The sequence below is a fragment of the Phoca vitulina genome, unplaced genomic scaffold, assembly GCF_004348235.1.
Source record: "Phoca vitulina isolate PV1807 unplaced genomic scaffold, GSC_HSeal_1.0 scaffold16, whole genome shotgun sequence".
NCBI lineage: Eukaryota > Metazoa > Chordata > Mammalia > Carnivora > Phocidae > Phoca > Phoca vitulina.
The window spans coordinates 34,675,904-34,703,874 of record NW_022589719.1 but is presented as its reverse complement, the minus strand read 5'-3'; the positions used below and the strand labels follow the sequence as shown (position 1 = coordinate 34,703,874).

General features: G+C 57.5%; 2 protein-coding genes across 3 annotated transcripts in view; one reads left to right on the top strand and one right to left on the bottom strand.

Moving 5' to 3' along the window:
* Positions 1-10,186, bottom strand: CCND1 (cyclin D1). Its single transcript, XM_032414547.1, has 5 exons — positions 9,758-10,186; positions 8,006-8,221; positions 7,337-7,496; positions 3,116-3,264; positions 1-372 (listed from the first exon to the last, which is right to left on the bottom strand). Exons 1-5 carry the CDS (start codon positions 9,953-9,955, stop codon positions 208-210), a joined length of 888 nt encoding a protein of 295 aa, XP_032270438.1. The 5' UTR covers positions 9,956-10,186; the 3' UTR covers positions 1-207.
* The window catches only part of LTO1 (LTO1 maturation factor of ABCE1), a 44,388-nt gene extending 18,677 nt beyond the window's left edge, over positions 1-25,711 (top strand). Inside the window, exons 4-5 of one of the 2 annotated variants that reach the window (XR_004300702.1) lie at positions 23,254-23,430; positions 24,331-25,711. Coding sequence is in view for 1 of the 2 variants with exons in the window: in XM_032414552.1 (XP_032270443.1) it covers positions 23,254-23,368 (115 nt within the window). In the remaining variant the exon portion in view is untranslated. Of the gene's footprint in view, positions 1-23,253; positions 24,258-24,330 lie in introns of those variants that run through there. The other variant, XM_032414552.1, reaches the window with a different exon arrangement.
* Positions 25,712-27,971: the final 2,260 nt, after the last annotated feature.

Here is a 27,971-nt window from a genome sequence, read left to right as displayed (position 1 = left end):
TTTTTTTTTTTTTTTTTTTTTAAAGACAGTTTTTCTTCTTTTGCTTAAGTCAGAGACGGAAGGGAGAAAAGAGCAAAGGAAACAAACCCACAGTAAAGGAGAAGGAAAGCTTTCCCTTCTGGTGGTGACCGGCCCTGGCGAGGAGCACGGTCCTGTCAGGGGAGCACCCGGGGCCGGCCCCTCCCGCGCACGCGCGCGAGCGCCCCCTCAAATGTTCACGTCTCGCACGTCGGTGGGTGTGCAGGCCAGGTCGGCCTCCTCCTCCTCCTCCTCCTCCTCCGCCGCCTTGGGGTCCAGGCTCTGCTGCTGGGCCTGGCGCAGGCTGGACTCCAGCAGGGCTTCGATCTGCTCCTGGCATGCCCGGAGACAGTCCTGGCCAGAGGGGAGACGGGGGTCCTCAGATGGAGCCTGCCGGCTGGGCCCTCCCCCAAACACCAGCACTTGGTCTGTTTTAGGGAAAGCGAGGCTCATCTAAAGCACTGCTTCCCCCAGATCGGGTGAAGGACAACATGGAGCCAATGCCCAAACCCCAGGACCGACCAGCATGGGCCCCCCGCTTGGCCACCTACTGCCCCCCCACCCCCCACCCCTGCCGGAGGAGCACACACACCTACTCAGGACCAAAGGCCCCATGCAGGCCATCTTCCGTGCACGAGGACGCCCTCAGCCTCCCGTCCGGTGTCTCCCTGGCCTGCCCTGAGGCCCCCGGGGCCTGAGTCCCCCACTAGAATTCCTCTGCCAGCCTCTGATCCCAGCTCGCTGTTCCCACCAGCCCCGCCGCTGCCCTCAGCGGATTCGGTGCCATTTGATCCAGGCCAGAGAGGCCCCCTGAGCCCTGCTTTTCGGACTTAACCTCTGCCGTGTCAGCCCTCGCGGTGAACCCAGCCTTCCGTGATGAATGGCCGTCAAAAGCGTTAGGCTGTGCATGACTGAGAATGAACGTTGGGTGGCCTGGGTGGGGGGGGCCCGGACCCTTTGTCCCCCTCTGTCCTCGCCCGATTGGCCTGCACCCTGGGAGAACGCACTGGCCTGGCCCGGCGCCCTCCCCGAGGTCTCAACGCCCAAGAGGAATCTTGGGAGTCCAGGGGCCTCTCCTGGTCTCACGGGAGCAAATCTCCCGGCAGCTCGGAGGTGCTGGTGTCAGGTGGCCCGTCCTAACTCCTGGGATGCCACACTGGGCTTCTATTCTAGAACCAGGTAGAGTCTCCAGGCCAGCCTGGAAAACAGACCTGCGCCTTTCCCATAGGAACAGGGAACCATGGACGCACCTGGGGAAGGTGCCGCTGAGCTCCCAACCAGGTGGGGCATGAAATGGGTGTTCACTGCCTAAAAGGAGTGGATTCAGGCCAGCAAGTCTTCCGAGTGAGTCCCTGGGGCTCGGCCATGTTTGCAGAGCTCTACGTTTTTACACGGAGGGCCTTCCTACCCCACCCCTTCCGTTATTTGTCATGGCAAGTAACCAAGGCAGGATAGGTGCAAACAGCCAGTTTTACAGATGAGGAAACTGAGGCCCAGAAGGCCTGGTGTGGAATGAAGGACTCCTGATAGCTCCCCCAACCCCCAGCACAGCCCCCCATCCCACCCCCGAGGCCCGGCGGCGCCCGCCCACCTGCCCACCTGCAGTGGCTCTCGGCAGGCAGCTCTTAGGGGGCGACGGTTTTCTTGCCCCTGGGGACTCGGGATGGGGGGCTGTGTGGCGGAGGGGTGCAGGAAGGGACTCCCCCCGGCCTCATGGCCCTAACTTCTTCCTTATGGCCACTGAGGCCTGCAGCCTTAGCCCGGGAAGAGCCACAGTGGTGACCAGGGCGGCTCTGGGGAAGGGCGGACGCAGCTTGCGGCCCGAGGACACGTAGGGCTCCGGGGCCCAGGCTTTTCTGTGTCTGGGCTCTGCTGCGTTGGTCGCCGGGTAACCAGACTAACGAATTTCAGTCTCAACTGATTTCTCCCCCGTCCCTCAGCTGCGATCTTGGTTCCGATCTACAGCTGTCTGTGCCCAGACCGTCTGTGGTGTGTCTCCCTCGCCGAGGTGAGCCGCAGGGTGATGCTGGCCAGGACACCCATCCCTCTAGGAGGCCCAGTAAGCACGGAGACTGAGAGGGGACCCCCCCCTCCAGGAACAGCCTGCTCCCAGCAGGGAGAGAAGCAAAAATGTGGTCCCCTCCAGGCAGCCGGCAGCGCTGGGCAGGGGACAGGCAGGGGACGGGCAGGCTTCTGCCCACAGCCCGGCTTTCCTTCCCTCCATGGTGCCGTGAGGCAGCAGCTCCTAGGGCCCACAGGGCCTCCGGGGGCCTCGAGGGCGGACCACCAGAAGGCAGCCCGAGCCCGAGCCCGAGCTGGACCGGGGTCAGGGCGGTCACTCGCTCCCACTCGGCACACCAGCGGAGGCCGAGGGCTGACCCGCCCACCTCGCTGGTCTAATCTGGTAAAGGCCACAAACCCCCGTAACTGTGATTTCCATTCTTCCTCTAAGACAAGAAAGGAATCGGGAATCCAACAATGGCGTTTTGAAGAAGGAAGACACAAGCGGCCCCGGCTCGGGGCCCCGAAGGCCGCAGCCTCTCAAAGGGGCCGTAAAACACGAGGTTGTCTCCACGGGCCATTGTCGTGTCTGCAGACCTCACAGAAGCCTTTTCAAGCCCCCATTTACGAGCCATCCGCATTGTGGCCCAGACAAAGCCCAACTGGGCCCCAACTCCACATGCCATTAGGGCACGGATCATTGACGGGCCTGCCTTGTGGCCCCTCTTCCTGGACGGCTCCCCGGGAGGGCTGTATGGCTCCCGCCTGCTCCTGGGAGCCCCGGGGGCGCCAGAGCCTGAGGACCCTCCTGGCCCACCCACAAGTTCTGGGAGATGCTTCTCCTTCCAGAGGAGCCCCAGGAGAGTGGGGTGAGGCTCCCACCCTATGAGCCTGGGCCCCGGTCCCATGCCTCTGAACACGGCACCTGTCCCGTCCCACACATGGTCCCCCCCATCATCTCTGGGGGCCTTGGCACGAGCCACGGCATTTCTCATCAGTGAATTTGCAGCTTTGGGCCCCCAGGTACTAGAAGCTTCTAGCAGAAGAGAAGGATAAAAGCCAAGCTAGCGCGGGGGCAGTGCCCTCGATCACTTACCGCATCACACTTAATCACTTTGGAGAGGAACCGAGTGAGGCGGTGGTAGGACAGGAAGCTGTTGGAACTCCCCAGGTGCAGGCCTTGCACGGCGGCCACCACACTGCCAGCTGCCACCATGGAGGGCGGGTTGGAAATGAACTTCACGTCTACAGCAGAGGAGAGAGGCAAGGGGGCCGTGAGCTGGGGACCCTCCACGGGACCCGTGGTCCCGGCAATCCCAAGCACCAGCTCCGCGTCAGGGCGCGTCCCCACCAACGGCTGGCCTGGGCTGTGGATTCTGAGGGCGGGTCAGGAGGAGCTCCGGCTCCCGGCACCACCCAGCGCTGGACAGCAGGAGCCAGGCCTGGGATTCACCCGACTCGAGCTCGTGACGTTCACTTGAAAACAAAAAAAGCAAACTGAGGAAACCGCCATTGGCAGAAACAAACCACAAAGGCCTCTGGGGAAGGGACAAGGGACATCACTGTACTTGAGCCTTGGGAGCGTGTTGCTTATTCACAAAATTTTAAAAAGGTGACAGACTACAAGGGACAAGACGTGCGGCCGGGCCCCAGGGACTGGGGGCGGCCCATCAGGTCTGCACTCTGGCAGGGGCACACGGGTCTCGCCGTCCCCCAGGGCGGCCCTCCGGGAGCGCGCACGGGACAGCACTCCCCGTGGTGGCATGGGATGCTTATCCCCACTGTATCTTCCTCCTGGGACCAGCGGGGGTAGCGTTTCCTCACCACCTCACTGCCAGGTACCAGCACGCCCTCCCCTCTGCCCTGAGGCACAGCTCAGATAGATGGGGGGACACCTGCCTTTGTTCCTAGGCTGAGCCCCAGCACCTCCCACACTTGTCATGAGAAGGTGGGGAAGCGGGAAGGATGTGTAAGTGGCCACATGGAGCCTGTGGGCTGCCATTCTGTGGCGCCCAGTGAGGAATTCTTGGTGGGGGAGGCCGCTGATTTCTGCGTCTCCATGGGGGGGGCACCGACGTGCCGTCTTTATCAGCCCTTTCGTCCTGTCCCCTTGTGTGCATGGAGTGCCAGGACCAGGCTGGGTGAGCTGAGCGGGAGGGGCCTCGTGGGCCCGGGGGTGCCCCCCCGGTAGCCCAGCTGAGGCTGCGTCCGGGGAGCAGACCGCAGGCCTGGCCCAAGGAGCGTGGCCAGGCAGGGGGCTGGGGAGAAGGGCAGCCACCCTGGGGAGCGACAGAGCTCGCTGCCGGGCACCGTGAAAGAGAAGTCCCTCAAGAGGCAGCCACCTCTTTCCCTCTTTAAATGAAAGAGCAGTGCCACCCAGTCTAAGCCGGGAGCCACGAATGACAAGCTTTTCGTTGAGGCACATCAGGGTTGCAGACAGAAATTGCTGCCGTCCCAAGTTTGGCTGGACCTTGAGACTGAGAGGGATGGTGTAGTGGGGGCAGGCTCGCTTCCGAAGCCCGCCTCCCCATGAAGGGTGTGCATGCACGTGTGTGTGCATGTGCGTGTGCAGGGCTTACACATGTAGATGAGTGTGCATGTGCGCGGTGCAGGGCTTACACGTGTAGATGAGTGCGTGTGTGCGTGTGCAGGGCTTACGCGTGTAGATGAGTGTGTGTGCGTGTGCAGGGCTTACGCATGTAGATGAGTGTGCATGTGCGCGGTGCAGGGCTTACACGTGTAGATGAGTGTGTGTGTGCGTGTGCGCGGTGCAGGGCTTACACGTGTAGATGAGTGTGTGCGTGCGGTGCACGGCTCACACGTGTAGATGAGTGTGCGTGCGCGTGCGGTGCAGGGCTCACACGTGTAGATGAGTGTGCGCGTGCGGTGCAGGGCTCACACGTGTAGATGAGTGTGTGTGTGCACGGTGCAGGGCTTACACGTGTAGATGAGTGTGTGCGCTTGCACGCGGTGCAGGGCTTACACGTGTAGATGAGGAGAAGCCCCACTGCATCCCCGAAGCTCCGACACTTGCTTCCACTCTGCCTAGTGCAGAGAGCCCGGGGCCGCGGCCGGAGCCCACACTGGGGGCGTCGCTGACCCTTGCTGAGACCTACTCACGAGCTTCGATGATTCGTCAGCTTCCCCCCAGCCCTGGTCATTTGCTTACCTAACCCACTGCAGCACCCCGAAAGGCTCCAGTGTACACGGACGTACATACACGTTCACAGAAGAGCGTGGGGGATGCGTGCACATGTGTGGGAGACCCAGAGCAAGAACAGAGCCCCCCCCCCACAGCATCATCAAGTGGGACCCTTGTTACGTGGAGGACAAAAATATCTTCTGGGGTTTTTGCTCACGCCTCCGCCTCACTACCGTCTCTGCCAACCTGTTTCTGAGCTGCCATCACGTCACTCAAAAGTGAGAGGCCCCCTTGTGACCAAGGGCCCTGCTGCGTCTTAGGTACGTTCGAACCGTGCAGGCAAGGATCAGGACCCAGAGAATCTTTCTGAGGGCCCTGGGGGGGCGGGTGACCCTCTCCTCCTCCTGGCCTCCTCCTGTTCCCTGTGGGGCCCCACCAGCCATCCCCCCACCTTCCCTCCAGGGAGGCCCAGGCCTTTGGGCGCAGGCTGCAGCCTGCAGGCCGGGGGGTGCTTGCCGGGCCCAGTCTCAGACAGAGGCCCGGCGCTCACGCACACCGACCCATGGCAGCTGGGAAGTCAGCGCCGAAGCCCATTTAGGGCCTCTGCGCCAGGCCTGCTCCCCGCACTGCCAGGCACTGCACGCCGGCTACACACCCCGCTTCCCTGGGGTTCTGGGGGAGGGGGAGTTCCCGGCCGCCCCCGCCATCCTGGGGGGGAGGGTGTGCAAGAACCGTTCCTTGCATTATCTCCAGGAAACTCTGCCGTTTCTCTGAACCACTTTTAGCTCCATAAAAGGCTGCCTGGAAGTCTCCAGAGGCCTCTCTCTTCCGAGGCGCCCCAGCCAGAGAACGCCTCCCTGCCTGCTTGCGGGGCTGGCCCCTGGAGGCCGAGGGGATGGCCAGTGGGAGGCTCCCTGCCCCTGCCCCGGGGCCGGAGCTGCCACCCCTCAGATCCATCCGGGCCCACGGTGTCCCCCTACTCCTCTCACTTGGAAGGGCTTGGAGGAGAGGGTCACGCCTTGAGCAGGAGGCAGAAGATGGGGGGGCCGGCAGAATCTTCCCGACTCTCGCCCGACCCAGAAATAGCAGCCATCGGAGCATCCTGACATCAGGAGGGTGCCAGGAGATGCCAGACTAGGGGTTCTACCGCTTGTGGGGAGGGAGTGATAGACGCCAACTTCGCCCTTGGATGCTGTGTGGCCCCTCCGATTGCCCACGGTGAGCCCCAAACACACGTGACAGCTGAGGCCTGACCAGGGGCAGAGGTGGCCCACTGCAGAGCTGGCTGGGATGGGGGCATGGGTCCCCAAGCAGGGTTCTCCACATCTCCTGGGCCCCGCCCGTGCGATCGGAGGGAGAGACAAAGAGGTCACAGGGTGTCAGAGTTAGGGCTGGGGGAAATGGGGGGTGACGCGGGGCCTGTGTATGTGGGTGTCTGCGACGAGGGCTGAAACGCTGGCTGCCTAGGGGCTGGGGCCAGGGCGGTGTCAGGGAGGGGCCTCCAGGGACCATCAGAGCCCTGCCAGGGGGAGGGAGGGCTGGCCCCCTGCTGCCAACGGCAGCAGCCCAACCCCAGGCTGCTCTGAAGCCCCTCCCAGGACTCAGCTGAGCTGCGCCGGCCTGAGACACCCCTTGGCGGGGCCTCAGGCGGCCAAGCTCCTCTGCTGGCCGCCCCCGCACCAGGGCTGCTGCTGGCCGCCCAGAGCACGTGGTGCAGGCACTGCGGGCCGTCGCTCCCCACCCCTGTAGGCGCCCCTGGCAGGTGGCCCAGCCCGGGAGAGGCCAGAAGGGGGCCCCTTGAGGACATGGGGAAGGACTGGTGATGGGGGGGCGGGGGGGAGGACGGGAGTGGGGGAGGCAGGCTGGGCAGCCAAGGTAAACCCCTTTCAGCACAGAGTGGCCACAGCCTGGCGGACCACCCACCCCCATCCCCAAGGCACTGCATGGTGGCCGTGGCCAGCCTCAGCTGCCTGACCCAGAAAGGGACCCCACCCCCCTCCACCCAGCCCCAGCACTCGGTCCAAGGGAAGAGGAGCACCTCTGAGAGCAGTAGGGGCCTGGGGCCCAGCTCTTCAGATGGGGAAACCGAGGCAAAGGGCAAGCTGCTCCTCCACCAGGGGCAAGGGGCACCCATGGAGGCCGGGACGGGGGACCAGCAGGACCCAGCCGCCCTACCTGTGGCACAGAGGGCGACGAAGGTCTGTGCGTGCTTGCGGATGATCTGTCTGTTCTCCTCGGCCACTGGCATCTTGGAGAGGAAGTGTTCGATGAAATCATGCGGGGTCATTGCGGCCAGGTTCCACTTGAGTTTGTTCACCAGGAGCAGCTCCATTTGCTGTGGAAGTGGGGTGAACCAGCATAAAGTGAGGTGCAGGGGGGGACCTCCGGCCCAGAAGAGAAGGGATAGGGCATGTTGGGGGTCCAGGAAATGGAGGACAGCATGCCACCCCAAAAGAGATCCAAAAAGAGAGGGTGCCGTGGAAGAGGCCAACGGTTCCCAAGCGGGGACAAAAAAGACCCGCACCTGGAAAGCAAGTCCTTGTAAGCAGCGCGGGCTGCCCCGACGCTGTCGCTAGAGGGCGCGCGCCGCCCACTTTTCGGCCTCGCTAGGGGAGCAGACGAGGTGGGAGTCCGAGCGACAGTGTGTGGTGGGGAGCGCTGGGGATGGGGGGCGGCGGGGGTCCCGCCCGCTCCTCGAAAGGGGCCCCGCCGGTGTGGCCGCCGGTCCTCGGGGCGTAGGGTGTGCCAGCGGCCTGCGGGGGGCCGCCCGTCCTCTGCACCTCCCCCACCCCCGGGGTCCTGGGGCTCAAAGGGCGTCGGTGGGCGGTGGGGGTCCCAGGTTACCAGCAGCTCGTCAGGCCGGATGGAGTTGTCAGTGTAGATGCACAGCTTCTCGGCCGTCAGGGGGATGGTCTCCTTCATCTTCGAGGCCACGAACATGCAGGTGGCCCCCAGCAGCTGCAGGCGGCTCTTTTTCACGGGCTCCAGCGACAGGAAGCGGTCCAGGTAGTTCATGGCCAGCGGGAAGACCTCCTCCTCGCACTTCTGCTCCTCGCAGACCTGCCGGGGCACGGGGCCGTGACCGCCGCCGCCGGGCCCCTCCGCGGAGACCCCGCGCCCCCCACCCCCGCTCGCGCCCGGGCGGCGGGTCCCGAGCGCGCGGCGGGGTCGGGCGTGGGGAGCAGCAGAAGCACCCGCTGCCGCGCCCCCTCCCCCGCATGTCCCCAATGCCCACCCACCCCGAAACTGAAAGGGAAAGTCCCCGGGAGGCTGGCACGGTGGGGGCGGGAGTGGGCACGGCTGGCAGCGTGCGCCGCGCGCGGGCTGCCCGCCCCGGGGACCCCGGCCCGCATGGGTGCTCCGGGGCCCGCCGGGCCGGGGCTCGCCCCAAATGGGGTGCGGGGCCGCGGGGCGGGCCGCGGGGCTGGGCGCCGCGCTCACAGCGCCTGCGAGACACAAAGGTGGCGTCCCAGGCCGCCGCGCCGCATTTCCCCAGACGTCATCTTTTCAAAAAATATTTAAAAATATAAAAAAAATAACTGGGTACATAAAAAACCCCTGAAAATGACCCTCGGGCGGCCCTTTACCCAGGTCGGGGGTCGAGAGCTCGTTGCAAGCTCCGGGGAGAGCCCCAGGAATTCAAACTCGGGGCACCCCCCTTCCCCCTGGGCGCGGGCGCCGTTTCCCTCTCGCAAGGGCACCACGCCGTACTTTCAAAAATTATTTTAAAATATCTGCGGGCTCCCCGGGCGCCCGCTGAAGGCCTGAACGTGTGCCCCGGGCCGCCGGCTCGCTCCAGAAAGGTCCCCCAAGCTGAGACCCCTGCAGACCAGGGTCAATCCCCAGTGTCTTGGGGGCCACGCGACCTTGCAGCTCGGCGTGCTCTCCGGCCCAGGCTGGCCGTGCGGGGCGCCCCGGGACTTGCAGCTTGAACAAAGGGGCCCCTCTTCCCGAGCGGGGTCCCCCCCAAGCTGCCCGCGCTCCGTCCCGGCGCCCCTCCCTTCGGTTCCCGGCGGCCGCGCGGCCCCTCGCGGCGGCCCCAGCGCCTCGCCGGCCGCTCCCCGCCCCCACCCTGCCCCCAATTATTAATAAACACTTTTGCTTTGCAATAAAAGAACAAAGATGGCGCATAATACTGGCACGAGCGGCCCTTGCATACGTGTCCATGGATATTAATTTAAAAATCAAATCTATGCCCCCTCCCCCTGGAGCAGCGGCTCGCAGCAGTGCAGCCGGAGAGGAGGCGCAGCGGGGTTCGGGCGCAGGAGGGGGCCACAAAGGGCGCCCAGGCCGCCGGCCCGCACCCTCGAGCCAACTGGGGTGCCCCTGGCAACTGGCTTTCCCCGAAGGGTCCCCTCCCCGACCGCTCCCCCCCCCACTAGGATAGGGAATTTCAAACGACCCCACCCCCACCCCTTTTTCGTTGAAAAAATACCCACAATATCTATATATTTTGAAAATGCGATTCCTAGCAACACCCCGGCAAACTTCAAAGTTGGGGTGGGACAGATGGGAGGGAGACGAGCGGCAAAGAAATGTGGGTTTGGGCAACAAGTTGCAGGAAAAGTCCTAAGAGAGCCGCCCGAAGCCCCGCACCTCCAGCATCCAGGTGGCCACGATCTTCCGCATGGACGGCAGGATCTCCTTCTGCACACACTTGAAGTAGGACACGGAGGGTGCGCAGGTCTCCTCCGCCTTGAGCATGGCCCGCAGCACCCGGTCGTTGAGGAGGTTGGCATCGGGGTACGCCCGGCGGATGGTCTCCACCTCGCAGCATAAGAGTTGGTGTGCCATGGCTGGGGCTCTACTGGGCGGCCTGGGGACGGCGGTGGGTCCCGGGTCGGTGCGCGCTCGGCTCTAGCTCCCGCTACCCCGCGCTCCCTCGAGCTCGTCTGCCCCTCGCCGGAGCGCGCGGACGCTGCTGCTCGCTGCTACTGCGCCGACAGCCCTCTGGAGGCTCCAGGACTTTGCAACTTCCAACAAAACTCCCCTGTAGTCCGTGTGACGTTACTGTTGTTAAGCAGAGATCAAAGCCGGGCAGAGAATGGGAGCGGGCGGGGGGGGGGGGGGCCGCGGGGGGGCGCGGGGGGGGGGGGCGCGGGCTCCGAGCGCCGGGGAGCGGAGAGGGGCAGAGCCCAAAAGCCATCCCGGAGGCGCCGCGCCTGCCCCGCGGCGGAGTTGCCCCCGAAGCCTGGTTTTCATAGAAATGCAAATCGCCCGAGGCTGCCTTTCTCCCCGCCGGGAAAGAGGGGTGCAGGGGTGACTGCCCTCCCCGAGTGGGTCCCCCGGGATTTGGGGGGTGGGTGGAGGTGGCTCTGCAGGGGGGACAGCTGGGGTGGGGGGGCGGCCAGGCCACACGCAGCCGGGGGTGACCGCATGGGGGGGGACTCTGGGGCTCGGCGACACCCTATATCCGAGCCGGGAGAATGGGCGCATTTCCGAAAACGCCACGAGGGCACCCACGGGCGGAGAGGCGGCCAAGGGACTTCAGCGTCTACATCTTCTTTCATTTTCATTAACACGTGTAAATTTCAGGAACCACTTAGCACTCAGGGACGCGGAGCAGAGTCCGCGACCCTGGTGGAGACTTCGTTCCCGCGCCAGGGGGGTCGTTGCAAATGCCCGAGGGGGTATTCCTAAGCCATAAAGGGATTTCAGCCTAGCATGTGCTCGCTCAAAAAATAAAATAAATAAAATAAATGCCCGAAAATTCCAGCAGCAGCCCAAGATGGTGGCCAGCATTTCCTTCATCCTGTCCTCCTCGCCTGGGGGCTCTGCGGGTTGTCTTCCTACCTTGGCCAATACGTCCTTTAAGGGATCCCCAATCCCCCCCCAACCCCCCACGCCCATCCCGGCAATTTAAGAACTAGGAAAACGCCCTGAATGGAAGGCTACAAAATAGTGGTCTCTGTCCTGACTTATTTTTTAATTAAAAAAAAAATTAAATCGCTGGAAATATTAGTCGCTTCTCTTGCCTGTGACAAGACCACCGGAAGCTTCCTAATTGGTTTTGTTGGGGGTATGGACATCTCTGCACCTTTACAATTAGCCCGGGGCTGCATTCGTGAGCCTGTGGGGGGGATGGCAGGGGCTGGCAAAAATTAGAACAATTGTTAAGTTAAAGAAATGGGTGTATTGATCTGGTTTTAAACAAAATCTAGATATATTAGTGGTTATACGAGAGGGAACGCAATGTTATCGCTACCTCAAGAGCCATATAAAAGAATATAGAAAAGTGGGTTTTTAAAAATTTTTTGTTCAGATTTAGTCTCTTTGGTGACTTTTTTTAAAAAATAAAAGGACATTTTGCCAAATCTTAAGTTTTTTTTTTGAGAAGTTTTCACACTACTTGCCCCCAATTAAGAAAACTGTTCATTTACTTCTCTCTGAATATAGTTTAGTGTCATCAAACCGCCGTATCCCCTAACATTAAAGGCTCAAAGAAAACGGATGGAAAAGCCCCCTCCCCTTCGCAAGGGTGCACGCAGTCAGACAAGACACCCCCCTCTCAGGGCTGAATCTTCGCGTCCCCCTCCCCCGCCGGGAATTAGGGTTACTAATATTCCGGGTCCAGGAGGGTAATTACCCCCGGCTCACGCCTCGGAAGCGGTGGGTGGCCCGCGCAGGGAGCGCCCACCGCCGTGTCCCCCTCCCCGGGCACCCACGCTCGCGTTGGCCCCGAGCACCCCAGTGCCTCGCAGTAGCGGCAGCCCGCGCACGAGGGCGGCCCGGCTGCTTTTTCATTCATAAAATCCCGACCGGGCGGCTGCCCCGATGATTTATGGGGCTGCGCGCTATCACCGGGCGGCTGCTGCCCCGCCGGGCGAGGGGCCCGAGCCCCGCGGGCGCCCCGGCCCGGCCCGAGGAGGCCGGCGACGGCGAGGGGCAGCGGGTCATAAAGAGGCTCGCCCACTACGGCAAAACGGGCTCCGGGTCCGGGAGGGAGCTTCCCCCTAACCCAGGAGAAAGACAGAGGAAACTGGAATTAGCATGAGCCAATGGGGGCGCGGCGCTGTTACTAGGCGGACCGGGCAGATCTCAACTAGGAACTTCGTTGATTTCCCCGCTCAGGGACGGGCGCAAAAGTGCAAGCCCAGCCGGCGAGCGTGAAGAGCCGTCCAGGAACCCGCGGGGGAGGCGCAGGAATTTGGGGCCTGGCGGGGAGCGCCAGTGGCCCAGCCCCCATCCCGGGGCGCCCAGATACGCGTCCCTGGAGCTGTAGAGGGGTCCGCCAGCCGTGGGCCCTTGAGGGCGGCTGCTTCTAGGAGGGCCGAGGACGCGTTTTTATTTTAATTTTTTTTTTCCCAAAGAGAATAGCAACTCTTAAAAACTTTTCTGTTGCAGTTTTAATCTTGCACTGCCTTTTAAAAACCCACCACGAGGCAGGAACTGCGAATTCTGGGCCCATTTAAAGTGCTCTGCGCTTATATCTCGGTTACTATTCGGAGACAAAGGACCAGCGACCCGATCGGGAAGGCACTACGTTGGTTGGAAAGAAAATCCAAAAGTAACTTAAATCACCTTCCCGCTTTCCTTGCCGCCCACCCGTCCGCAGGGGAGACCGCGGCGGGCCGGAGCGGATCTCCGGCCCCGAGAGGGCGAATTCCGCGGCAGGCGCGTTTGCCACCGTCCCTGGCTGTGGGAACCTTCATTCAGGCGGGGGAAGGGAGCGCGTTCATTCAGGAACCGGCCCGCCGCGGCGCCGACCCCTGCACGCACTGCGGCCGCGCGCCGCCCAGAGGGGGGCTTTGGGGAGGGGGCGCAGGGCCCCGTGGAGATCTCCTTCTGGCGTCGACCTCCCGCAGCCGCCCACCCTACACGGGACCGGAGGGGGCGCACCCAGTTGGGGTCACCTGCAGCGGCATACCTGGCGGCGACTTGAAAGGACTAAGCCCTTAAGTCGCTCAGGAAAATGCTTCCGAATGCGGGCCGCGGGGTCCCGGGGCAGTGGGGTCCCCCCTTCCCCCACCCTGGTCGCCTCCGAAGCTCCTAGAGGTGCCCGCGCTGCAGCAGCTCCGCCAGGGCTACACGGTGCGGACTCTTGGCGCTCCAAAGCTGCGGGGAGCGCCGGGACGAACTCTGGATCCGGCACCCACCTGGGACAGCCACACGCTGGGAACAGGGGCAGCCGCACCTCCCACCGTCCCAAGCCACGGACTTGTTTCCACCGCTGATCAATTAATTTTAGCCACACACAGACCAACCCCCTCCCCGAGCCCCAGTCGTCGGTCTGGCAGGATGCGGGGACGGGACACTCCTCCCCCAGGTCTGAAGGCCGTGAGCAAGGTGTGCCCGGAATTAAAAAGCAAACCCCAACAGGTGGTGCGGGTGGGGGGGCGGCGGCTCACAACGCCTCCGGTTTCCCTAGGGAGAAGGTGCACTCTTAGGGGTGAAAGCATCTAACTCCTTGAACTTCGTCCCTCAAAAAGCATCGCCTGGTGCCCTGAGCAATATGAAACCCCCAAATTCGCCAGGAATTCCCTGGCCTCTTGACTCAGGCCCCTGGCCCGTCTCTAGCCAAGTGACGCGGAGTGGGCACCCAGACTGAGCAGGTAACCCCCTCCAACCGAAGCAAAGAAATCGGTTGGGGGTCGGGGGTAATGACCTAGGAGGCCAAGTCCCACCCGCTTCTCCCTCCGCCAAGCTGGGCTGCGGCCTACCCGAGGCGGAGCAGACCCCGCCCCTGGCGAGCGCGCGGAGCACCCCTGCGGAGACTCGCGGGGGGGGGGCAGGGGGAGGGGCTCGGTACCCAGCCGGCCTGCTCGCTGGAGCCGGACCTTCCCGGAGGAGGACCCGTGCTAAGACCTGTGGGCTCCCGCAATGTTCTCCGCCCCCCTCCCGGTAAGGGCTCGACGCCTCCTCATTCGCCTGGAGGATTGGTCACTCGCTCCCCATCCCTGCGCTTTCCCAGAGACTGTGTTCGGGATGTGACCACATCCTCGTGCCTCCTTCTTTGTGCCCTTGGAATGCCCGAGAGCGAAAGCGTTTCCACCCTTCGCTTTGGCCTTGGGGGTGGGTGGAGGAATGGCCGAGGTCTTTATTATGGAGAACCTCCGAGTTCTGGGGCTCCAGACACTTGCCAAGAGGGAAAAAGGAAAGGAAATTCTTTTCCAGGTGCAGGGAGAGGGGTTGCATACCCAACGCCCTACACCCCTGCTCTTGGGTCCCCTGGCCTCGTGCGGTCGGGGCTGCTGGCGGCGGTCACGGGATTGGACCCTTTGGGGAGTTCTGGGCGTGCGGAGTCCGAGGAGCCCGATGGGCCGCGCTCTGTCCCCAAACGCCGCCAGGGTGCTTGCGCGGGGCTCGACCTGCTCCTGCGAGTCCCGGGCGATCGGCGGGGGGTGGGGGGGGGTCCGATTGAGGAGAGATGGGAGGCGAGGGCGCGCGCCGCGGGAACCTGGGCCTTGGCTCGGGAGCCGCGCGGGGCCGCGCAGCGCATTCCGCACATTCCCGCCCGGCCTCGGTTCCGCCGCCACGTGGTTGCTCTGCGCGCCGCGCTTACCGTAAGGCTTGGAGAAGGCGCGCACCCGCCGCTCGGGAGCGCGTGCGGACCTCCCAGGGTGCGGGACGCGGAGGCATGGATAGATTGTTTTTTTGTTTTTTGTTTTTTTAAACGCAATAAGGAGAGTTGTCTTGCTGGAGTAATGACATTGATTTGTAAAGGCAGACAGGAAGAGTCTCAGGCCCTGTTGGTTATTTGTAATTGGGTGACCATCCATTTGAGGAACAGGAGTGACCATTAATGCATTCCCAGCGGTGACAGAGCTCAGAAAAGGAGCTGCAGCTTCTGATCGTTTCCTTCTACTTTTCCTTATTATTCAAAAGCAGTGGGCAGCACAGCCCAATGCCCTGCACAGTTGGGAAGCCCAATCTGGGAAGTGCTTAGCCCATAGGAAAAGACCCAATAAACTGGCTACAGCTATTTTTTGGTAAAGTCCTCAAGGGTCTTTTTCTGAAGATTAGTTCAAGATAAAGAGTTGAGCACATCCCGGGATCCTGAGCAGCTGACCTTAACCAACAGGATGCTTGCCTCTACCTCTGGGTCCCAGTGGCGCCCACAGGACCCCAGCTAGGCCGAGGTCCCCCAGGCTGGGAGGGGTGCGAGGAATTCCAAAAGCTGTCCAGATATTGCCACCTCTCCCAAACCTCGAGTGGACAGAGGGCTCACCCCGCAATCTCCGAAGCAAGGATGGGTGGGGAGGGGGGAGGAAAAGGCTACTGGAAACACGTCAGTACCAGCAGCCCTCCCCCCTCCCCCTTGAGACATGCCCATTTGCTCAGAATCTGGGCTACTGCAGGGTTGGAGAGCAAGCCTCCACTCATGGACCCATCCTCATTCCTCACTTCTCCTGCAAGGTACCCCACCCCCAGCCTCATCGCTGTCATGCATTTAATCTTCAAAACAAACCCCAAGAACACACTTGGTGGGTGGGGAAACTGAGGCACCTTATCCAGGCTCACACTGCTGGCAACGTGATGTCCTGCCGTCTAAGCCCTTAGGCTGTACCTCCCTCGGTGTTCATGGACACCGTCAGAACCATTTCAGGGCCCTTTGATGCCGATAAGGATAATAATCTACTTTTTCAAGAATTCCTGCAAAACCAAGCCATTTTTTCAAGATGTGAGGGAGTTTGCAGCCATATTTCTGAAACTGCCAAGAGTATCACCTACAGACCTGCCTCTGCCAGGAGCTGTGCGGTCTCGGGTGAATCTTTGTCTTCATCTGTAAAATGGGGTATGACTTCACTCTTCCCAAGGCCACGGAGCAGAGTAATTAAGGTAATATGTGTGAAGCAGTTAGCAGGAAGGCCTCGTGTATGTCAAGGCCGGTTCAGTGTATTCATTCATGTATTTGTTCTTGTGCAGAATGAAGGCCATGTGATGCACGGTGTATGTGGACTTGATTAAGCATTTCAGTTTCTATCCAGAAAGGGGATTTTTAAAAAATGGCTTTCTAGTCTATAAACTTGCTTTTATTTGCTGACTTCTCCTGAGCTGTCTGTGGACGTGAGATTTAAATCCTAGAATGCATTTTTAAATTAAAAAAAAAAAAAGTTGAACCACATTAAGCTTCCCTTCTTCCTTCTTACCCTGGAAAAGGAATAAAAAGGTTTATTTATAAAGTAAGTACACTGGGGCACCTGCGTGGCTCAGTCGGTTGAGCATCAGAGTCTTGATTTTGCCTCAGGTCATGATCTCAGGGTCGTAAGATCCAGGAGCCCATCAGGCTCCATGCTGAGCATGGAGTCTGCTTGAGATTTTTCTCTCTCCCTCTCCCGCTGCCCCTCCCCCATCCCCGTGCATGAGCCTTCCCTCTCCAAAAAAAAAAAAAAAAAGGTAAGCACATTAATTAAGGGCACAAGTGTCAATGCAAGGAGGGGGGACAGATATAAAAGTGGGGGGTTTCTTCTGGGTCCAAGAGGGCCGCTACCCTACGGCGCTGCTCAGGTCTCTTGGATGAACAGAGCTTGTGCCTGTCTTCCCGCCACATATAAGGAGCCACTCTTTACTCAAGGGGAAGGGGGGAAGGCAGTCCCAGGTGAAACTGGCCAAAGGTGTGGGTCAATGACATGGCTGCAAGAGAGGCACAGGTCTCAGGAAGCCATGAACCTGACTGTGGGAGCCCGTGGCCGAGGCACAGCCTGGCCTCCAGGTCTTGCTGCAGTGAGAGGAGGATGGGGAGGGTGGGGAAGGCTGGCTTAAATGTTTAGCTGCGGTTGGAGCCTCGTGGGGAGAGAGGGCTCTGGGACCCGCCAGCCTGGAGGTGGAGTCTCTACCCCCGGGGTACTGATGGGGCAGGGGGGCCGACTCATGGGGGCGCCTGGGCCTCCACATGACTTGGGAGCCCATAGGGAGACCTGGAGAGGCTGAGAGGCTGAAGGACAGGCTCGTAAGCCCTTGGGGGGTAGGCATTGCGTTTAGGACCCCGAGCTGAGTCCTAAGTAAAGAACTCGGTATTATATCCAGCCCCGATGGCCACAGAAGATTTACCAATACCAGAGAGAAGGGGTGAAGCGGAGTGGGCCAGCCGAGTGCTCACCCTCCACCTGGAGCCTTAACCCCTCCTCGGGCCTGACGAGACCCTGTGACAAAGGATCACACATGGGGGGGGGGGTTAAGTGACAGATATTTGTTCTGTCACAGTCTGTAGGTCAGAGTCCAAAATCGAGATGCAGGACTGTGCTCCCTCCGGAGGCGCTAGGGGGAGGATCCTCCCTGGCACCTCCATCTGCTGGGGGCTCCGGGCTTCCCTGGGCTGGTGGGCGCACCCCTCCGACCTCTGCCTCTGTCTTCATGTGGCAGCTCCTCTCTGTGTTATGTCTTCTTCTGACTCTTATAAGGACACTTGCTATTGGGTTTAGGGCCCACATGGATAACCCAAGATGATTTCATCTCTAGATCCTTCACTTGATTACATCTGCAAGGACCTTTTTTTCCAAATAAGGTCAAATTCACAGGCTCTCGTGGTTAGGAGGTGGACACAGCTTTTTGGAGGACACTGTTCAGCCCACTAGGGCTAGGGAGAGGGAGAAACTTGGGATATGCTTTGTAGCAGCTTAGAATAGGCAATCAAATTCCTGTGTTTGGTCTGAGTCAGGCCTTATTAGCCGTTTAGGGGCAAGGAGACAGGCCCCAAACATGACTGAGTTACGGTCTCTGTCCTCCAGGGCTTCCCATGGACACCTGAGAAATAATGCATGGAAAGCTGCTTTTACACGGGAATTCATGGCCAAATTGTCAGGTGCCTTCTGCAAGCTACTCTCCTCCTTGTCTTGCTCCCTCCTCTCCGGAGGTAGACAGGTGGAAGTCCCGAGCAGCCTGATTGCCATTAGCTTTCTGACTGGGGTGAAGAGAAAGGCTTCACCTAAGAATGAGGAAGGGTAGAGAATGAACAGGCAAAGAGGGAGGAGAGAATGTTCTAGATGTTTGGACAGCACAAGAGAAAACCCTGAAGGGAGACAGTGCAGGGTCTATACTTCCCTCAGTAGTGAAGAGTCTGAACTCTCCCAGGGTTTCGCTAGCTTGAAAGCAAAGTGGCTTTGCTTCACTAGCCCTTCCTAGTCCCAGCTCCTCCATGGCCCATGCACGTGACCTCCCCCTCTCTGAGCTTCCGTTCCCTCACCTGTAAAACGCACATGATGACAGTGCAGACCTCGCAGGGTCTCCACACAGATTAAACAAATCGGGGGAGCTAAATCTGGTGAGTGCCGCCGTCATTAGCAAAGACCCACCCTGAATCCTGCACCCCGAGGACTTGAGTGGGGGTGAAGCACACCGCCTTCATTAGGTGCCAACCAACTCGCCTTCCCATTTATTTTAAAAATCAAAGGCTTCCATAGCAGGGTTGATATTCTTCCAGCCAAAGGGGAAAATATACGTGAGGTTTTCCTTTCATTGCCCTGTCCTGGGTGAGGATCTTTTTCCTCTGTTTCTCTTTGCTTTTGGAGTGGTCGGAAAGCAACAGGTCTCGAATGCCCTTGTGGTTTCCCAGGTGACAATCACAGCTGCACGGGGGAAGCCCTCCAGGGTGGGCTTCACAGTCACTCTGGGGACAGTCCCTTTATCCCCATTTTACAGATGGGGAAGTCGAGGCCAGCAGGGGTCCTGTGGCCACGGTGGAGCTGGGATGCCTGCTGGCTCTGACTCTAAAATTGGGGGGTGGGGGGGTGCGTGGGGGGAAGAGGTAAATGACAAAGCACCTACAGATTGCAAGTTTCACTTTGTGAAAAACAGCTTTATTGAGATATAGTTTACATAGCACGTAGTTTCCCCATCTAGAGACAAGCCGGTGGTTTTCAGTATATTCGCAGAGCTGTGCAGCCATCACCAAGATCTAACTGTAGACCATTTCCATCACCGCCGAGCGAAGCCCCGTGCCCACTGGCAGTCAGGCGATCCTCCTCCCATTCCTCGGAATCACGCTGCTGTGAGCGCTGGTGAGCGCTGGTGAGCGAGGTTTCGTGTGGACGCGTTCCCACGTCCCCTGCGTAGCCGGGCCCATCCTGAGCGAGCCTCCAGCGGCGGGGGAGACGTCGGGCCTTTAGCTTTCGGGGACCCAGGAGACGCTTTCAGAGAGGATCTCTCAGCCGTTTCGCGCCTCCTGACTCGCCCTTGTTTGTCCTTCCGTCTTTCCTCCTATTCCTTCGGCAGGGAGCTCATCAAGCCTGGAACCACAGGCATTTATAAGGAATGTTTTTTTGCTGTGACACCAGAACCGCCGTCCTAAGGAGCCGTGCGAAGGTCAATGCTCTGTGAAGACAGAGGAGAGGGTGGGCATTACCAGCGGCCCTTGCACGGGCGCCTGCGGGGCCTCGGCTCTGCCTCCTGCCGACTCAACCCACACCTTTAGCACCCCAGACGTAACCCAGGGTGCCAGGCTGTAAAGGGAGAGAATAATCTTAGCCGTGCTTCCAGACTCTGTCCCCTTCTCTGTCCCCGCAGGAACGCGGGGCAGCTGACTCGCCCTGGGACAGAGCCCTTAGGGCCGCACCTCTGTCGTTAGGGAGTTGGGGGTGTGTTGGTCCTGTCGGCCCCCTGATGTGTGTCCTCCACCCCAGCCATGGGCTGGGCTGCCCCAGAGCAGGCAATAAGAGCTGGTACCATGACATCGGAAAGCTAGGGATGTTCTTACACCTCAGTGGGGATAGGAGCCCAATCCCCTCCCTTCCCCCTAGCATCCCTTACCCACTCGGGGACCTGAGTCTCCTCTTTTGCCAAGGGGGGCAGCTGGAGAAGGTGGTCCCTTGCAGGGCCAGTAGAGGATTAGAGCGAACCTGCCATGTGCCTGTGTCCCCGTTCCTGGGGCTTCTGCTCAGAACAGACACCATCCCTGCTCCCAAGGAGCCTGCCTTCCAGCAGGACAGGTGGACATGCCCCCCGGCCCCTGGGCGCTGAGCTATAACAGGGCAATGGCCGATGGCTGGGAGCAGGACCCCCGCCCCCAGGAACCCCCTGCAGGCTGTTGACGGGTGTATTATCCACCGCTCCATAACAAAGGAATGCGACTGTCAGCGTGTCCCTCATGCAGTGTTTGCTTGATGGTAGTAACTTTGTCCGAAGTCAAGGGAATGTGCAAGTGTGGGTCTGTTTCTGTCCCGTCCCACTGGGCTAGGGTTAGGGTTTAGGGTTTTCAGTCTGAGGTCACAGGGTCTGGTGACGGGGTCTGGGCCATGGCAGTCATGCTGCAGAGTCTGGTGGGAGCGGCCCAGGGGCCTCCTGAGGCAGGATGCGGGGCGTGGTGTGGTTGTGTTTCAGGCTGTCTTATCTCCCTTATTCTTGCCTGTTCTCTCTGTCTAGGTTTTCTTTTCTACTTAAATCCACCAATGCTGGGTCGTGGCCTTAAAACGCACGGGCATGTGGCAGAGTTGTGGGCTGTGAGGTTGACCTACAAAGGCCAGTTGCTTTTCTATATCCCAGCAGTGAACAAGTGGAATTTGAGATTAAAAACACAATCCCACTTACATTAGTGCCCCCAAAAGTGAAATACTTAGGGGTAAGTCTAATAAGACATGTACGTAAGATCTACACGGCGAAAAGTCCCAAACTCTGATGCGTGAAATGAGAGAACTAAATAAATGAACAGAGATTCACGTCCATGCATGGGCAGACGCCACAGCATCTAGACGTTGGCTCTCCCCGGCGTGGTCTGCAGATCTGGTGCAGTGACAATCCAAGTCCCAGCAAGTTATTTTGTGGATGCTGACAAACGGATTCTGTAATTTGGAGGCAAAAGACCCAGAATAGCCAACACAATACTGAAGGAGAACCAAGCTGGAAGACTGACATCACTCAACGTCAAGATTACTCTAAAGCCACATCCTAGAGCCGAGCCCCCGGTTACGCTAATGGTCACCGGGCTCTGGGTGTGACTGCTCCCTTCCCCCACCCGCCTTGCCTGACACACTTGAGGACTCTCCCTCGTGATGCCACTCCATGCTCAGGTGCCCTCCAAGGCTCTTCAAGCCCTCCTGAAGACAACCTACAATCACCAGCCTGGCATTCCCAGACCATGTGCCTGAGTCAGCTTCTCCCTTGCCTCCCACTCATCCCTGTAAAACGTACACTCCTGTCGTTACACGCCCACCACTCCCCTATTTCTGCCCTTGACCTTCAGCTGCCCTGTGCAGTGGTGTCCCCTGTCCCCAAGTGCATCGCACCTTGGCCTTCAAAGCAAGATGCAACTGCCGTGCAGACTCTTCCAAAAGCCTGCTCTGTGCTCAGCTACACCTATCAGCTCCCACTGTGGGCGCCTCTCACTCTGCTGGTTGCTTTGGGTAGGACTAATGTCCTACAGAGTGACCACCCTGTCGCCTCCCACCACCGTCCCAGCCTTCCCAGGAGCTCGTGGACGGGAGAGACCCCATGTGCTGGCCTCCCAGGGAAGACCTCTCTTGGGAGTCTTTGGAGTTTGGAAAACCAGCTCTGAGCTCTGACACAATGGTGGGCTGCAGGGCGGGGCCGGGGCCGGGGCTGGGGGGGTCTGTCTGCGAAGGCAGCTCTTGGAAGTCAGGAAAGCACAGAGGCTCCTCTTGCCAAGGGGCCCCACACTGGAGCACCGGGGCCACCGGAGAGCCCACTCGCAGTGCCCGCCGGCTGCCGGGGGCAGGGGCAGCCAGCCTCTGGCCAGCGCTGTCAGCACGGGTATTTGTTGTAGACTCGGGCTTTCAATGCACAAAACCTCCTCAAAAGAATAAGGAGAGGAAAATTACAGGGAGACTGCCCAGGAACTTTGCAAAATTGGGAAAATGAGCATGCTCCCCATAGCAGAGCGCGTTGGCCCATCCCCTCGACCCTGATTAAGGGGAACTGGTGTTTGTGGGGGCGTTCAGCAAGAGGCCTCTGATGGGGAGACAATTTTGTGGCTTCGGCCTGTAATTTGGATTCGAGGGCTCAGGCACCGTTAATGTGATAAACTTGCAAACCTCCGCCTGCGACCTGACGTGGAGCGCAGCCCGCACAGACAGCCATCCATCCCGGCCGGCCGGGCAAACGCTCTGCTCCTGAGTCCACGCATGGCCAGGGAGGACTTTGAAAATCTGGAAATACAAGTCACTGGTCTTGTGTATCACCTAATTCTAAATGCACACTGCTGTCAACTTTCATTTTTGTTAGACATTGGTGTTTGAGATTATCTGCGTCCTAGGCAGGACGGGAACCCTCCCTACCTTACCCTGGGGTCCTGCACACTGTAGGGGCTTTGCACAGGTATGTTGGACCAAAGAATGAAGGAATCAGCAGAGCCGAGGGTGAAAAAGACCCGTTTGGGGGCTTGAAGAGAGAGTGATGGCTAGAGGCCAGTCCAGGTTGGGCATTTGCCCCAAGAGATCTCCCTGACTGTCAGGGTCATTTGAATGTCACTGGGAACACATGGGCTCTTTCTGGCTAGTGACCACTTCAGGATGTTTCTCTTGCTTCCTAAATCACCAAGGTCAGGCTGCTGAGTGTGTGTGTGTGTGAGAGAGAGAGAGAGAGAAAGAGAGAGAGAGAAATGTTGCAGGGGGAATTGGGAGGAGGGAGGAAATGGTTGGGGAGGGAGAGGGACGAGGGTGGGGTGGAGAAATCAATATCCAGCCGTGGGTCCCCACCATCGCTCTGTCCCTGCAGGGTCCCCTGGGCCTGCACTCACCCCCGTTGCCCTCGAGAACGTCCGTCATCCGTTGGCATCTGTGTAGTCTCTGATGCTCTGGTTTTTATACCTGTGAGTCTCTGGTTCAGTCCCCCCTGCCTTGCGATGGGACCAATGTGGGGTGAATTCCCTGCTGCCCTCCTTGGGCTGGGAGGAGGTCAAAAATTTTTAAGCAGGAATGCTTCCTGGGAAACAGAAAGCAAACAAGCCAACAGCACAGGAGACTGCAAAAGACATGAATGAGTTTATTTGGTGCAAATTTCTGGTCCTGACTCACAGTCAGATCTAATCAGGGGTTGGTCGGTTAGCTGAGCTAACACCATCGATGGGGAACTAGGCTCCTCTTCTTCCCCTTCCTAAAGGTTAACAAAGATACGTGGAAATCTAATGCTAAGTATACTTTCCGGTTTGACTTCGGCGGGGCATGTGATTTTTTATAAGATCTCTGGTTTTCCCAATTAAACAGGGACCCTGCGCAATGGCAATGGGGAAACAGGGCTCCGGTGAATGACCACAGCTCCATCTCCTCCTGTTCAACTCTGCAGAACGACTTCAAGAAGAAGTGGAAAAAGCCTGCTTAGCTACCTGGCCAATGAGAGAGGACTTAGGCTCAAAGGATTCTTACTAAATACAGCTGAATTGGGTAAGCCTTCCTACGCTGGGGTAAATTCAGGTGGTTTCAAAGTTTTGCTCTTATAAATAACATCTTTATACAAAATACTTTTCTTATTCTCAGTCTGATTCCCAGCAGCCTTGTGCTCCGTGAGATGTCAATAGTTATCATAAAAGGATTCTGAGGCCAAATCCACTGGGTAAAGGCTACCTGCTCTTGGAGATTCTCAGGGCACGTTGCACGTAAAGGCACTGAGAAGTCCTGCAGTAAAAGCCATGCTTGCCTGTGACCAGAGCGCTCTTTTTATGTCACATCTACTGACATCCCGGGGCAGGGTTCCAAAAAGTTTACTTGGGAAACACTACCTCCGATCATATTTTTGAAAGTCATATAAAAGAGTATAAATAGCTTGTCTTTTCTCCTCAGTAGGACGAAAAGTGCAGTCAGAGGACTTGCCAGATAGAAGCAGATTATGGCAGGCACCACCAGCATGTGGAGGGGCACGGTTTTCCCGCCACTCCCCCCACACAGGGTCCCACCACTTGGTTTCTTTTTGGCTGAATTAAGAGCCCAAATAATGAGGCTTCCATATTTGGTGTTTTATTTCTTTAATTGTTTGGTGTTTTATTTCTTTAATTGCTAGCGAAGAAGCTTTGCATTTTCCCGTGTGCCAATTTGTTTTCTGAATTTTCTGGTGTAGACATTGTATTTTCTTCTTCTTTGATCGCTTGTTAAGTTGAAGCTGGATATTGATCTCGTATATTTTATAGTGATCGTTCCTTCATAGACCCGGAGAGTTAGCCATCTTTATTTATGTTTATTACTTACTTTCCACATGCCTGTTGCCCTTTTTGCATTTTATCACCCACATGATTATGTAAGAAGTTTAATTTTTTTTTTTTTTTTTTTTTTTTTTTTTACATATTCAAGCCTCTCCATCTTGTCTCCAATGAGATGCTCCCTGCCCCTTTGCTTTGGTCAGAACTCATCTCCTTTGCATGGATGGGAAAATGCTATTCTGTTTTCCTCTTGCTTGTTAAAGCAAATCTGAAAAAATAAAACGTGTGTTTACCCAACATACAAGTAATACATGTTTCTAATGGAAAATAAAAATAAGAAAAAATAAGGTACAAAAAAACCCACCTGCAATCTCACCACCCAGATCCATTGGTAATATTTTTGTAGCTCTTTCCAGACTTTTCTCGTGTTTATATACACGTTTACAAATCGTTCGAACTTTAATTTCTTCAAGCAAGCACACCCGTGTGTGTGCACACACCCTTCTCCCTCTGCAGTCCTTTCTTCTGACTGCTTCAAGAGGAATTTCAGAATTTCTAGGGCAATTTTGGAATTTCACCGTGAATTTATCATACTCCTAAAAGTACCAGTAAAAACAGCTCTGGGCTTTACTCAGTCTGATGGTGTTCAGGGAAACCGGCTTTTAGGGAAGAGAAGCCCCGATCTGTGGCTTTTGCTGATCTCTGTGGTGTAGATACCCCCACTGGGCTGAGCTCAAGCTCTGCATGATGTCACCAATGGCTTGTGAATTTCCTGGATTTTTAGCCATCAGCTCCCACCTGTTGGCAGGGACCCCCTCGTCACCGTTACTATGCTTCTGCTTCTCATCAGGAGCACCGTAAAGTTCTGCTTTTTGTTTTCCTGTTTTCCTCTTATTAGGGTCTTATCATGGCCTTTGAATAAGCGTTTTGTGTTCCCCAAGTAAATGGATACTCAATTATTTGATTTTTAATTGCTCTTGAAATCTCTTTTATGTTACATGTCTATTCTAGTTGTGTGATATTTATGTGAGACACGGTTGATACCCATTTTTTTATGTACCATATCTTCCAGAATTAATTTATTAGCCCTTCTGATGGCTTCCCTAGGTTTATACTCATGACTCCAACAAGACTGACATTATTATGCCTTCTATTCCTATATTTAAATGTTCCTTCTTTTTCTTATTAGCTCTCATCAACATTTCTGGCTTTACATTAAAATAGGATCCGTCCCTGGATGGGGCACACTGTAGGATGATTTTGATTTTCAGGGCTAATGAATTATTAATTCAGGAATACTGGCTTTTGGTTTTGAAATTCACAATTGTCATCATGTTCAGAATAAAACCTGTCACAGGGATTTTGAAATGATGAATTTTTTTTCAAATGCCCCCTGACATCTATTGAGATAATTAAATGACCTTTTACTGCTTCTCATGCTAATATGATAGATGGTGTTCCTGCTTTATGGACACTCAGTCTTGAGATAAACCCTGCTTGCTTGCTGGGGACACTTCTCTTTTTTTTTAAGTGCTGAGATTTCTGCTTGTGTTTGGAATTTTTTTAAATAAATTTTTTGGGGTGGGGGATGGGCAAAATAGGGGAAGGGGGACTAAGAGGTACAAACTTCCAGTTAAAAAACAAGTAAGTCACAAGGCTGTAAAATATAACATAGGGAATACAGTTATGATATTGTAGATAACGGCGTATGGTCACCAGATGGTGACCACGCTTACCGTGGCGAGCTGGTAATGCATGTAAGTGTCCAATCACTCTGTTGTGCACCTGAAAGTAAATACTATTGTATGTCAGATTCAGTTTAGAAATAAAATAAAATAAAATAGGAGAGCCCGGGTGGCTCAGTCGGTTAAGCGTCTATCTTGGGCTCAGGTCATGATCTCAGGGTCCTGGGATCGAGTCCCAGTCGGGCCCCCTGCTCCGCAGGGAGTCTGCTTCTCCCTCTCCCTCTGTGCTGGCTCGCTCTCTATCTCTCTTTCTCTCTCAAATAAATAAATAGATAGGTAAAATTAAAAAACAAAAATAAAATAAAATGAGTGTTTTGTTTAGGAATGACTTTTGATGGCGCAGGCTTTCCGTCCACCCCTCACGCAGGCTCCCCTCTTGTTAACGTCTTATGCGACCGCGGCGCGCTCAGCGGAGGTGAGACCTGGCATCAATACGCTGTTGTTTACTAAACCCCAGGCTGCGTGGGCTCTGGCTGGTTTTCCTACTTGTGTTTGGATTTCTGAGTCTCTGTTTTGTGAATGAGGCTAGTCTACACATTTTCATTGTTCTTTACACTTGATCCGAAACTGTTGTGTGGTCCCACTACAGCATGCCCCATTTTCATGTGTTTTTATAATCGTTTATGGAATGTAAGAATTACTTATTCCTGGAAGGATATGATCTTCCCTGATTCGGGCAGGTGGGTAAACGTAGGTGGAAGGTTAAGGTGTTGTGATAATAATCTGCGTTCTTGCTCTTCTAGAAGAGTCTAGGAATGAGAGCCATCTTTCCCTTCCCTGTCTCTCCTTCCAGAGGGCTTGTGAGTCCTGGAGGCAGGGAGACCAGGGCTCCTCTGCCCCCCAAGTCTGGGGCTCGTTTACTCTGGTTTTAGGAAAGGGTTGAAATGGCTCAAGAGCAGGTGAGGCTCAGGTTTGCGTCCGGCGGCTGGACCTGGTCAGCAAGACGGGGGATTTATTTAAAGGGGGGCATTCTGGGTGCCTGGGTGGCTCAGTTGGTTAAGCGACTGCCTTCGGCTCAGGTCATGATCCTGGAGTCCCTGGATCGAGTCCCGCATCGGGCTCCCTGCTCGGCAAGGAGTCTGCTTCTCCCTCTGACCCTCCTGACCCTCCCTTCTCTCATGCTCTCTCTCTCTCTCAGTCTCTCTCTCTCAAATAAATAAATAAAATCTTAAAAAAATAAAAAATAAAAAAAAATAAAGGGGGGCATTCTGAGAGTGGAGACGACCCTTGCCCTGTCCCCCTGCCCACCCAGGAAAGTGGCAGGCCTCTGACAGGATGGCACCTGAAGGCCAGGGTCGGGGAAGGACAAGGGGGTTTGGGGTGAGACTCAGTGGTCCACACCTGGTGCGGCAGGATGGAGCTCCCTCTCAAACGGCCAGTGAGGGCAGCTCGCAGGTGACCCAGATGGCCCAAAGACCAGCGGCCCCTCCCCCATCCCAGAATCATGTAATTCGACCACCGCAGGTGGACCTGTCCAGCTGGGACTTGGCCCTGGACCCCCACGTTCATGGACGGCGCAGCCATTGGGTATCTGCCCTGGTCCCCTAGTCTGAGTTACAGACCTAACATTTCCGAGATGTCTCCAGCGTGTCCAGGCTCCTGACACCTCCTCACCGGCAGCCTCCCCATCCGGGCCGGTCCTGATTCTATCCCTCCAGTTGAAGCAAAAACCTTGCGGTTAACCTAGACCCGTGCTTCCACTCACACCCACGTCCAGCCCGTCAGCAAGGCCTTTCAGCTCTGCCGTCCAAATAGGTCTCGACACTGGCGACCCCTCCCACCTCCCCTGCTATTTTCCTGCCTGAGCCGCTGTGGTCTTTGGCATGGATCTTGGCGATGTGCTCCTGCACGGCCCCTCCATCCCTGGGTCAGGCTGCGTCCTGCTGTGGGAACAAAATCTCCAGCCTCAGTGTCAGAGATAACACAGGCTTCTTGTTTGTTCATCGAGCAGGTCAACAAGGGGCTCGGCCCAAGGCAATCCCAGGGGCCCAGGCACCACCGTCCCAGGCCAGGCTGGTCACGAGGGAGCATGAGGGTGGGGATAAGG